Raw genomic sequence first — 12823 nt, 5'->3', positions numbered from 1 at the left:
GAGCCCGGTGTGCCATGAAGCGAAAAGAGGAAGCATGCACTGGGTGATGTGAAAAGGCTATAATAATGTCCTCCCCGCCCCCACAAATATTCCATGACTAAGAAAACTTTCTATATCTGATGCTGCTCTAAGCTGTGAGGGGATGTTTTGACAACTCTTCAGTTTTGGTTATAATTTAACTAGACATAGTGCATATAAACATAAAACCATGTTGATGCTGGATTTCAACAGGCCTTTTACTATTGGTTGACATTTCTTTCCCTACATAATCCTTTGTGCCTTGTGTTTCTTGCTTAATGGCAGTTCATTTTACATTCATATGGTATTATTTATATTTCCTCTTCTTGGTTCATTTCACAGCATTCACCTCTAATGAGCCAGTCAATATAGTGCACTTAGATGTTCACAGAATCATAGAATCATTCAGGTTGGAAAAGACCTCTAAGATCATCTAGTTCAACCTTTAACATAACACTAAACTCTACCACTAAACCATCTACCAAGTTCTAAATTTACATGTTTCTTGAAGACTTCCAGTAATGGTGACTTGACCACTTCCCTGGGCAGCCAATTCCAATGCCACACAACTCCTTCCGTAAAGAAATTTCTCCTAATATCCAACATAATATTTCAGAAACCTTCCTCACCAAATGTTTCAAAAGAAACTGCATGCACTGGACAAAAGGGAAAGTTCTTTTATGGTAAGAAGGTTATTTTTTTGCAACAATCAGAGTACTGTTCCATTTGGCTGGAACAGCTGGGAAGTCAACTTCTTTCTTCAACTTTTTCATAAGAGAAGGCTACAGAACGCCCTTAAAAGTGGTTACTTTTGGGAACTGAGGTAGGTAGCTTCCAAAAAGTTGAAATATCTAATGGAGGAATAAAAATGTCCCAGAATTCAGGACCAATCTGATGTTCTTATTTGACTAATTCCTTCTTGCAATGCTTCCAGAAGAACTCCATTCATAGTCAGTAAATATTGCTTACTTGAAATCGATGTGTACATTAACCTTATATTTCTTTAACAAGATGCAGCTTATCTTTTTGATTAACAATTTCTGCCTTTTGCATTATACCTCAGAAGAATTTATAAGTGACTCTATATTACTTCTGCAGAACCCTATTCTGCTTGCATTTGTATATATTGATAGCCTTATTATACAAGCACTGGTGGTATTGGAGAATATAAACCTATGTTAATAAAAATTCCCCTTGATAACCGTGCTTTGATAGTGAACTGCAATGAATCCCAACTGGATCAATTTCTTCACATTCATTGCAGTTCCTTTGGACTTAACCAGTAATTGAATCTTCTTCCCCTCCCCAGCTTGTTAATGGACAAATATACCAAGAAGAATGAGTTATATTGATTTAGAAAAGAAAATTATCATTATGAAGAACATTATGAAGAATATGTGCATGCACTGTATTACTTCTTCACTCATACTTATTTCCAGGTAGAAAGTTTTAGAGTGAACAAGAGGTGAGGCAGAAAGAAACTCAGAAAATCTTCAACTAGCCAGTATAAAAAAAATAAAATAAAAATAATAAAAAAATATAAAATCATCTATTTCAAGTCAAGTGGGTTAAAGTTTCTGAGTGACAGTATAGATTTAAAAGAGAAGGATGATGTGAAGGAGTGTAAGAAATACCAGCTCTGCCTATTAGAAGGTGACTGGCACAATGACTCTGTGAGGTCTGATCTCATGGCCAATATTTATAAGTCTTTTCCCAGTTGCACTAATAAAAAGGAATAGGATGGAATATGTTATACAGGGAACTGTCTATAATTATGAATTTAATCAATCCATCATAGTGTTGTTGCAAAGTGTATCAGAATTCAAGCTTTCCAATCAGATTTCGCTTAGGCAATCTTCAGAGTGCGTAATGATGTAAGGATGGCGCTTTAGTATATTTGTTGGAATAACGTTTAATGAAATTATATATATATTTTTTAGAATATACATATATATTCTAGAAGGTAATGCAAATTCCCATTTCTTGACTTGCTGCTGTTCTTGTTGCTATATCAAAACTGTTATCAACTATAATGGCAACTCTATGTATGCATTGATTTTTTGCTGCAGACAATAATTCTGTAAGGAATTGTTAAGTGCAGGATGAAGACAAAAAGAAAATAACTGGAATATTTATATACATTGGAGGTAATCTATGTCCATATAGGGCTTACATCTTTGCCAATCAGGTCCTCCTGATTTTCAACAATCCCCCAGGGAGCTATGCCAATGGTGCATATCTTCCCTCGAGATTTTGAGGCATGATCTTTCAGTGCATCTCCAACATGGCGAATGACCCCTGGAAAAAAAAAAGGCAAATTATTATTATTATTATTATTATTATTATTATTATTATTATTATTATTATTATTATTATTATGGTAGGGATGCAGTATAGAATCCCTTTTTTAGGGAACTCCTATACAATTAATGCAAGCAACTTAACACTTGCAATTAAGTAAAGATATGAATATTTTCCTGATCTACAAAATTATTAAATGAAGTAGCAGGAAAAAAAAAAACAAAAAACAAAACCACAGGCCATAATAATAATAATAATCAAATAAATATTGATAGCTTACTGCAACATGTTTATCTGTGCTTGTGTTCACACATGCACACAAGCAGACATATGGTATATGTATCCTTCCCAAGCATAGGAACAAGTACAGGAAAGAGAAAAATAAGTTTCTTTGTATCTGAATGAAGGATGGAAATATGAAAAAAATAATTTCACTACTCTGTGTTGAACTATTCAGTCATTCTTCCCAACCAAACTGCCACCTGAGGATCAGCATGAAAATAGAAATTAGTATAGAGAGAATGAGCGCTTCCCAGTTCTCTTCCCTGTACTTTCTGGTATTGCTGCTTATATGCTTTAGACCAGTTTTGTCAGTGTTTCAGAGGTGCAGAGGATGTGTCATTCCTCTTTCTTTTCAGAAAATAATTTTTGACCTGGGCATCAATAATATATATTTCTTTATGTGGCTGCACTGAAGCAGACCTGTGGATTTGCTGTGGATGTTTTCTGTTATTTGGTTTCTCTGTTTGCCTCTTGTTCTGATTCCACGAATTTCAAAATGACTGGATAGGCATTGTAACAGTCACACAACAGGTACAATTTTAGCCATATATTACCCTCACTTTAAATCAGCCATGTAAGAATGAAAGACAACTTTTAAGTTCTTGTGTCTAATTTCCTTCCTGTGGCACAAAAGGAAAAATAAACACCCTATACCCATGTAAGAATCAGGTATTATTTTTTAAATTATAACCCAACAATCCACATGATTTGGAAAAGAAAATTTGGCTAGACTACAAAAAAAAAATCCAGATAATTAGGATAATCAACTTTCAGTATAGCTTGAATATTCAGAAAAAAAACTTGTTTATTCAACTCTTATGCTTATAATTAAGTATGTACCATGTCTGTCACATCACTGCTTCACAATTCAACAACAGCATTTCAGGATTTTTCAATTATACATTTTGTTAAGAGAAATATTATGTAAAAATTCATCATGAACATAACTAACTAGATACAGAAATTCTAAGTTTTTACAAGTTCACATAGAGATTAAACACTGAATTTTCACCTAAACAATTTGAAAACCTAGCTTTGAGGCAACGAGATGTTTTGTTACACAATTCAAAAGGAGCAATGAAAGATAGCTGATAATGCAGAACAGCTTCTGAAGTTACACCTGTTTATAGTAACACACAGAAACATGAATTCAATTGTTTTGACTAGGTCACTTTTGATTAAAGGAAAAAAAATCCTTTTCAACAATAATTATATTCATTTTTCTGCTTTGTTCATTCTGTTTTGGCATTCATGACTATGATGTTTTGAAAAATGGTATGATGTAGTCATCCATTTGCCAAATGCAAATATTATATTTGGTTGTCATCCACAAAATTTCTGTAGTCTGATTTCCAGAGCCTTTGTGGTGTGTACACTGTAGCGAGTGTACAACATCTACAGTTTTCTAATATGTTTTTAACTTAAATTTTTTATTTGTCTTTACCTTTGTCATTACAACAGTATCTGCCAACAAGTCCAATTATTATCACCACAGAACAGAGGTCAATATTTAACCTAATTTTCTTCCTTATTCGTGGGGAACATGATACATGTGTGTATCTGTTTATTTATCTAACAGTCCAGAATTTATGCCTCTTCTTTGCTATTTATATTGCTTCTGTGAATATTGTTTTAAATTTGATATGTCCTGGAAACTAAAAAGCCCAAGACTCCCATTAAGCATTCATATTTAAATACATACGAGTTGATCCACAGCACACTAAAGTTAATGCATGATAGAGTGATTATAATATTTTCCACAACAGTAAGAGGATGCACTCTTTGAAATTACTAAAGCAATAAGAGTTATAGTGTTGTTACTGCCATAAATGGGAATGACAAGAATTGACAAGTATGTGTCCTGTCTCAAAACTTTTTACATTTATCTTTAGCAGAACTCTGATTTTCCCTTGGCTGTTTCCTCCTTTCTGCCTCCTTCAGGGAAGGTAATTGGGAAGCTTATTCCCAGGTTTTTGTTTTTGTTTTTTTTTTTTTTTCATCTAGGGAATTACATTTTATAGTTTATTCCCAAAACCTACATGCTATCTCCCAGCAGAGCAGGGCCAGCTGCTCTATTGGGTTCATAGAAGGCCCTGTATGGTATGTTACAGATGTTCTTAACTTTGAATACAAATGGCAATATTATCTCTCTTGCTCCAGGGGTAATAGGAAAAAGTAGGTCAAGCTGTCTGCCAGAAAGGAAAAAGTGATACTTATTCACCATAATGTTTTCTGTCACATCCATAAATCAGAACTTTTTTCCTTTCACACTTCAGATGGTCTTATAAGAGAAAATAAAAAGTCTTTTCTGAATGAAAGTGTCTTCCATTTTATGCAATAAGTGTTTGGCTTCTTGGGTTTCTGGTTAGTAGTTCTTCCCTGTAGCTGATTGTTGATTTTATAAAGTCTTCACTGGCAATGTACTAATATAATTGCTTCACAGGAGGCCTTATTTTCAGCTTCCCAGCGTACTTTTCATGCTTTAGTGAACCTTTTATTCCCTGGTAGCTGACAGAGTGGTATGAACTTGCCATTTTCTTGTTTACACATAGTACAGCTAGCAGTAATAAAATAAAACATGCACTATTTTCCTGATCTGATCAGGCCTAAATTTTTTCTGTCAAACTGATGAAATCTCCTAGTCGCCACTGTGCTTTCATTTCAATGTTGCTGTTACCTGTGTTTACTCCTCCAGTGAATATCCATGCTCCGGTTGTCATAGCAGCCTTAATGAGGCCTTTCCCAAAGACTTGTTTGAGTTTTGGCTGAAGTTCAAAATTTTGAAGGCCCCCATGCACAGAGATGAGAAGTTTAGGGAGCTCAAGCTGCCACTCTTTGGTCATCAGGTGCAGAAGAAGGTCAGGCTTTGTGTCGAAAGACACACGTACATACTGCAGAAATAGGGGCAACAGTAAAGAAAAAAGGATTGGTTATACTCAGAGAAGTCTAATGCATATCACCTATGCCCAACAGATTACAGAAAAAAGGCAACTTTTATAACAAAAACATTAATTAACTGGTAAGTTGGTGATTTCTAAAAATGTAGAAAACTAGGCAACTATGTTTAATGGAACACTTGCAGTTCAGAGACTGGATGATTTTCCTGTATAAATACAAAATTAAGAAATTAAGTCATTGTTTCAATATTCACAGCAACGTTTGATAGGTATTTTTCTTTAATTTAAGGATGCAGAATCTTGAGCAAAAGTTTAAATGGTCCACCAAAAACAACCCAGGTAGTCAGAGTCACAATTGTGCATTTGCTTGTCTTATATTAAAATTAACAAAACCAAACACTCCAAAGGTAGGCAAGAACAGAAACATGTTTGGTTCTTCAAACATGCATGTGTTTAAACTGAGCAAGACTACTAAAGAGGTACTTTTCAAATGAATGAAAGAATGAGTTAGACTTACAGACTAATTTGTACAGATTCACGAATTTGCATAATAAAGTGCAGGCACCTAAAATGACTTTGAAACCCATTGATACGTTTCCAGTTCTCAGCTCTTCTGTGGTATGTCTGCAGCATTTTGTCCCAAGGGAGAACCTGTCCACCTGTGTGCATTCTCCAAGGTAGGAACTGCCTTCAAATATTCTACAGCGGCACTATATCACACACATGCCTGTCTCTTCCTGATAAGCCATTCTGTATGGAGCTCTTCTCAGTCTTTCTATTGATGGTATTTGAATTGTTTCACAGTACCAGTGCCAGGGCAGATGCTTTTTTTTTTGAATTCCAGCTACACAGTATAAAAGGGTCAAAAAGAGGATAAAAATCCTCTCTATAACTTGTCAAATATGGAAGGACCACCGTAATCAAATAAAATGGGTTATTGAAAGCTACCCATCTACCAAATTTATGACTGAACCAATGCATATAGTGTTATTTTAAGTTGTCAGCATAGCCATCAGTTATATAACACTGGCACCTTTACTTTCAGCTAGAAGAATGTCCAGTTCTACCCTATTCATTGCAACATGACAGGTAATATAATATCCACATACATAATGCAATCATTTTGTCACTTGTTAACGTCTAATCAGTATTTATCACCGTAAGATTGTTCTGTTTTAGTAAATAATATGACTGTTAGATGGACTCCTTTATAGTTGACTAAGAAATAAGGCATTGAGTTTTTCCAGAAAAAATTGCTAATAGTTAGGTTTCTTTGCAGGAATGAGTTGTCAAAAATAGGACAACCATTCTCAGCATTTCTGGAAGTAGAAGACTATTCTGGCAAACCATCAGAGGAAAGCAAGAGGAATATAGACAAATAGAGATGAGCAAGAGCTTGTGAATATTCCTTTGCTCCAGTACATCAGTAATGTTCCCTTCATCTGCCATGCAAATTCTTAACAGCTAACGGATGAAGAGAATACAGTACTGATATGTGGCAATAGTGCACGGTACCTTTGAGCTTCTATACATAAACTATGTTATCAGCAGCTACCCATTCAATTACTTGCATGAGAGTTAAGAAAAACCTTTCATGGTACCCGATCCCACTGACCAGATGGTGAAGTTAATAGTTGTTATTAGGATTCAAGGGCTGTTGAATTTTTAACAGACCAGTGTTAGGAGAATAATTCTTATTCCCTTTGCTCTGGGCCTAGGGAGAACTGAGGCTACAAAGTGCTACTGCTTGTTACAGTTCGTTAATATAGAGACATCATCCTTTAGGGACCTACACAAATGCTATGCTGGTCTAAGTACGGAGATTATGTTTTAGTATCCTTGCCACCTTACACTGTTTGTAGCAAAGATAGCCTATGAGCTTTAAGCAGATTACAGAAAGTGAATTCATATCAGTAATGGCCATACAAATTTTTCTAAAGCAGGATACACATCATCATTTTGGCTTGTACTAAAATGAAGGCACGAATAGCTTCAGATATGTATTGTATAATCTTTAGTATCTTTTTATCCACCAGAATACGTGACTCTGTTGTCTCTACCTTCTTAAGTCTATGTATTAATTGGTAAAAAAATCTCTTTCATTCCTTATGCACAAAGACCTCTGAGTTTCAATTAACATAAACCTATGTTGAATCATATATTAGAAATATTTTATTGTATTTATTTGAAATTTAGACATATTTTATTACAAGTGACTGCTTGTTCTTTGTAATGCAGGTAAAACTCAATATTGGTGATAATTATTTATTTATAAAGAGGAAATTTAAGCAAAAGTGAATTGGAATGTTTTTTCATGTAAATTTAAATTTACATCATCATTGATGAACTTTACAGTTTTAGAATCTTTTGAGAAGGGTAATGGCACCTAAAATGATGATTTGACATCTGTGCAGAGACCTTAGTTTTAGCTTTTACAGAGGGCATTTTAATTTTGGCATGCTTTGGATTGATCTTTTGCTATTTACATAACGTGTTAACTAGTAAGAACAAGAATTTTATTTATTTATTTATTTTTGCCATCATTTTCAAAGCATTGATTAAATTATTAATGAACACTTTTAAAGTAATTTTGTCCAAATTAAAAATTCGGTCTTGTAGCAGAATATTCAACTTTTGCAGTTTGTGTTTAGAAACTTTATAAGTATTTCTGCCATTCTTTAATTCTTTTGCTATAGCCTCCAGAGGCAGATTTAAAACTTAAATGTAAACATAAGCTAAGCCTGGTGTATCCATCTATCAGCTGTAGAAATGACCACTTCTAATGGCAAATAATTTAATCTCTCCTTTACGGGAATGGTGTATGGATAGGATGCAATAATTCAGTTGTAGCCAGCAAGACAGGAAAAAGAAGTACAGTTTTGAACCAGAAAACATGCTGGCAGATTTGACTGACTTCAGCATAAGACCGTAAGATGAAAGATCTTCAAATTTATCATGCCCACTTGATCCCTAAAGTAGTACAGAGGCTATCAGCAAGGGTGCCATTTGATGCCAATACTTATTTCAATGTTTTTATCAAATGTTTTCCTAAAACATAACTGTGTTTATCACCAGTCAAACAGCCAGATATTTGCAGGTTGAACTCCCATGCCCTACGGGAGAAGTCAAAGTTACTGAGTGGTAAAAATACTGCTCCGTTGGTCAAGCACAGCTATCTTACAAAAGATACGGTGTATGACAGCAGATGACAGCATAAATGTATAAAGGAGAAAGATTCAGAATAGAGGTCCATTTTGTTGTATTTCTTCAAATAAAATCTCTTCGGATAATATTTTGTGATCTGGAAGGCATTTTAACATTGTTCCTTCAGTTCTCTTTGATGCAAGCAAAGACTGAGTGAATATTTAACCTACCTCAAATAAGAATTCAGAGCTGCAGATAGTCCTTCAAGCTCAAGATTCGTCCCTCAAAGTGTGATCTTCCTGTAACACAGGCTTGATCTAATTCCCACCATATTCAAGAGTAAAATTGTAACTTAGACTGAAACCAGACTGGTTCCTTAAAAGTTAATATTCTCAACAGCTGAAGGCTCCATCTACGTTCTGCTTAAGCAGCCAGTGGAAAAGCTGTCATTGACTTACAGGTTCTTTAACTAGATGTCTTTCTGTGTTATTTTCCCTTTTTCTTCATGTAGGACACCATATTTGAACCTTGTAAAAATCCTTTGAATATTAATTTATTATAACAAAAACAATGCTTGCTGCCATTTCCATGATTTATGTGAGTTAAAGTATTATCTCTACATTTTCTCTCTCAGAAACACTGATGGATTTTAAAAAGTTTTTAACACAGTTTTGACAGAAATGAATAAATTTTAAAAGCAAAAATATACATTTGCGTGCTTGACTTCAATATCATTAGTAATTATAATATATAAAAAAAACAAACATTGGGAAGTCTATGTAAGAAACAGTATATGTACTTTGGAATTCTATTGATGTGTTTCTATGATTCCATGCCACAGAAGAAACATTAAGCCAAAAATACTGTAATAAATGTTAGTTCTCCTACATCTGCAAAGATATGTTAGCTTCTTATTGTGCACATTAAATGTATTGTTAGAATGTATTTGATTAGGAAGAAGTTATTAAAAAATAGAACAAAAGTGTTTAATTCATTAAAGTTCCTAAAGAAGCCTGGCTAACCTTGAAAAACCATGATCAAAGTATATTACAGTTCAGTGAAAAGTAGTCCTTAAAAAGAGACTGATATGGAATCTAAACACACCAATTAATGCAATAATGTCATTTATTTTATTTTATATTTTATCTTATTTTATATTTTATTCTATTTTTATTATTTTATTTTATATTTTATTTTATTTTATATTTTATATTTTATTTTATTTTTACAACCATCTGTTATGGAGAAGCAGACATTAAATTTTAAAAATCGGTTTAGTTTGGTCATAAATTTGGTGCAAAATGCATCACAGCAAGATTGCCTTAAGCAGTGCACTAATCCCTCTGTTTTGAAATCATTCAGATTATTGCTTGTAATTAGAACGGAATCAGTCACATTAGTTTAGTAATTGCTCTCAGAGTCAGGGTAATAAATTGCCAGTATATAGATAGATGAATTCATGCATATCATTTCTTCAATACTAAACACAAAATGATATAAGTAGATTGTTTTAGTAATCCTTTTTTGTTTTTTAATTCACTGATTGATTGCAAAAACTATTGAAGTAGTTTCTGTATCTCCACATCTTTCTCTGTTCTCAGCTGTAAATAAAGAGAATTTCTTTCAGATGCCAAAACTGACAATCTATCATAAAAACAAACAAACAAACAAAAACAAAACAAAAATGCAATGTAAACATGAATAGCAAAATTGTTAAATGTGTTTCTTACACGTGAGATGACACAATAGGATGAGCCACTTGTAAAGAAAATATGAGATTGATAGAGATCTAAAAAAACACAAAAGTGTTGCAGGATCAACTGTGGTTTCACAAAGACTGAAAGAAAGACCTCTTTAGTAACTGACGTCATTTACAAATCTTATCTAATCTGCTATACGTTTCTGTATAATCTGTTGTACAATCTGTTCAAATTATTGATTTAAGTACCTTAGAGTAGTCTCACTGAAGAAAATTTAACAACTCAATTGTATTGGCAAAATTCATCCCACTTGAGAACTTTTATTCTATTTGACTGCAGAATTCAAATTAACGGCACAGATAATTCTACTGGCAATACATATACCTAAATGTTCTTTACTTTACTGTTTTGTTCCAATCCCCATTTACTGTTAAATTTCTTTCTCTCCCCTTCTCCTCCCCCCCCCCCCCCCCCCCCCTTCCCCCCAACTAAACCATTTTTAATATTCTGGTGGCAACAGATGTAATATTATATCACTGCATTTGTAACTTGCAAGTAATGCAAAGTATATGTACATTTACCATCAAACTAATATATGTATCAATAAAATCCAGTTCTGTTACTTTCAGTGGACAAAATCATTATCTGTCAGTCTTATACATACTAATCTGTTCCATGATTTTACAGGTACTAGTTTCCCCATTATAAATCTGAGGTTTAAGTTGTTTCTGTTAATAAATATCTCTTGACATGCAAATTCGTGAAGCATTCCATATTATTTTGAGCAGCCCTGCAGAGAGGAGTTTTGGTTGATAGCAGGCTGAATATGAGCCTGTAGTGTGCCCTGGCAGCCAGGAGGGCCAACTGTATCATGGGGTTCATCAAGCACGGCATTGCTAGTTGGTTGAGGGAAGTGATTGTCCCACTCTACTCTGTGCTGGTGTGGCCTCACTTCCACTACTGTGTGCAATTCTGGGCACCACAGTACAAAAAGGATGTGAAACTGTTGGAGAGTGTCCAGAGGAGGGCTACAAAGATGGTGAAGGGCCTAGAGGGGAAGACGGATGAGAAGCGGCTGAGGTCACTTAGCCTGTTCAGCCTGGAAAAGAGGAGGCTGAGGGGAGACGTCTACAGCTTCCTAATGAGAAGGAGTGGAGGGACTCAGTCACATTATCTTAATAATTGCTCCCAGAGTCAGGGTAATCTGACAGAGTCAGAGAGGGGCAGGCACTGATCCATTCTCCTTAATGACCAGCGATGGGACTGTGTCAGGCCGTGACAGGGGAGGTTCAGGCTGGATATCAGGAAGAAATTCTTCACCAAGAGGGTTGTCATGCACTGGAACAGACTCCCCAGGGATGTAGTCATGGCATCAAGCCTGTCAGAGTTTAAGAAGCATTTGGACTCTGCTCTTAGTTATATGGTCCGAATTTTTGGGTAAACCTGTGTGGAGCCAGGAGCTGGACTCAATGTTCCTTATGGGTCCCTTCCAACTCGGGATATTCCGATTCTCATTCCTTGTAGCCTTGATTCAGAAAAAAATTACCAAATTTGCTGTTCACATATAACAAGATAATGCTTTTGTGTTTACCATGCTTAAAAAATTTAGGCAAAAAAGTATAGGCATCCATTTCAGGAAACAGAGTAAAATATAGGTGATAAATTTTATACCAAATTCTTCCCCCAAGTCTTTGATTTTTGTTATCTTGCCAAATTTTACACATTTATTAGATTATTCTTTTAGGCAATAGGAATAACATTAATTTACCATGAGTGTCAGGAAAAAGTCAGGTTGTATGCTATAGTTGTATTTGATATCCAGTAGTTAGAAAATAAATATGTAGTTTATTTTTAGAAAAGAACAAACATCTACAGTATTGCCCCCTCCAGTCCATTTTTATGTTCCAGTTTCAATTCTCTTGGTTTTGAAAATGTGGTATCCAGGTATTACTTGAATAAGACTGTTTTCCGTGTTTTTTATGCACTTATTCCTTTTTCCAAGCCTTATTTTTCAATATACTATAGCCGTTTTTTATTCCCCTTCTCTCCTGGCAAAATTGGTTCATTGTTTTCAGTGAGCAAAGGCTAAGTTTTCACATAAAATTTTTGATTTGGTAAAGTTAGTTGTTTATTCTGAGAAAGACCTTGTATCCAGTAAATTCAGAGACAGGAGTTTCATTTTTTTTTAATAAAACTGCAATGACTATTTAGTCCCCTAACCTCCTTGACTATAATAATGTTTGGTACTGGAAATAAGACCATTAAGACACCTTCACACTCTTTTCAGTGACAAACACATAACAGTATAGCAAATTTCTTTATTATTATTACTATTTTCATTAAAATTTTGTCATTAAGGTTTTGCAAACCTCCTTATTTGTGCCTTGATCATATGGAAGGTGTTTTTCTCACTGATGGTAACCAAGTGGAACACCCTTTCAAAGATTTTTAGCGAATAGCTTATTTTGAAACACTTTTCTC

General features: G+C 34.4%; 1 protein-coding gene across 3 annotated transcripts in view; it reads right to left on the bottom strand.

Moving 5' to 3' along the window:
• The window catches only part of TRPM3 (transient receptor potential cation channel subfamily M member 3), a 485203-nt gene that overhangs the window by 140285 nt on the left and 332095 nt on the right, over nucleotides 1-12823 (bottom strand). For all 3 annotated transcript variants that reach the window (XM_040540026.1, XM_040540024.1, XM_040540025.1), the window contains exons 4-5: nucleotides 5279-5492; nucleotides 2192-2316 (exon numbers count right to left, since the gene is read on the bottom strand). In XM_040540026.1, the coding sequence (XP_040395960.1) occupies nucleotides 2192-2316; nucleotides 5279-5492 (339 nt within the window). The remainder of the gene's footprint in view (nucleotides 1-2191; nucleotides 2317-5278; nucleotides 5493-12823) is intronic.

The sequence above is a fragment of the Cygnus olor genome, chromosome Z, assembly GCF_009769625.2.
Source record: "Cygnus olor isolate bCygOlo1 chromosome Z, bCygOlo1.pri.v2, whole genome shotgun sequence".
In the NCBI taxonomy this organism is placed as follows: domain Eukaryota; kingdom Metazoa; phylum Chordata; class Aves; order Anseriformes; family Anatidae; genus Cygnus; species Cygnus olor.
This window is presented reverse-complemented; position numbering and strand designations above follow the sequence as displayed.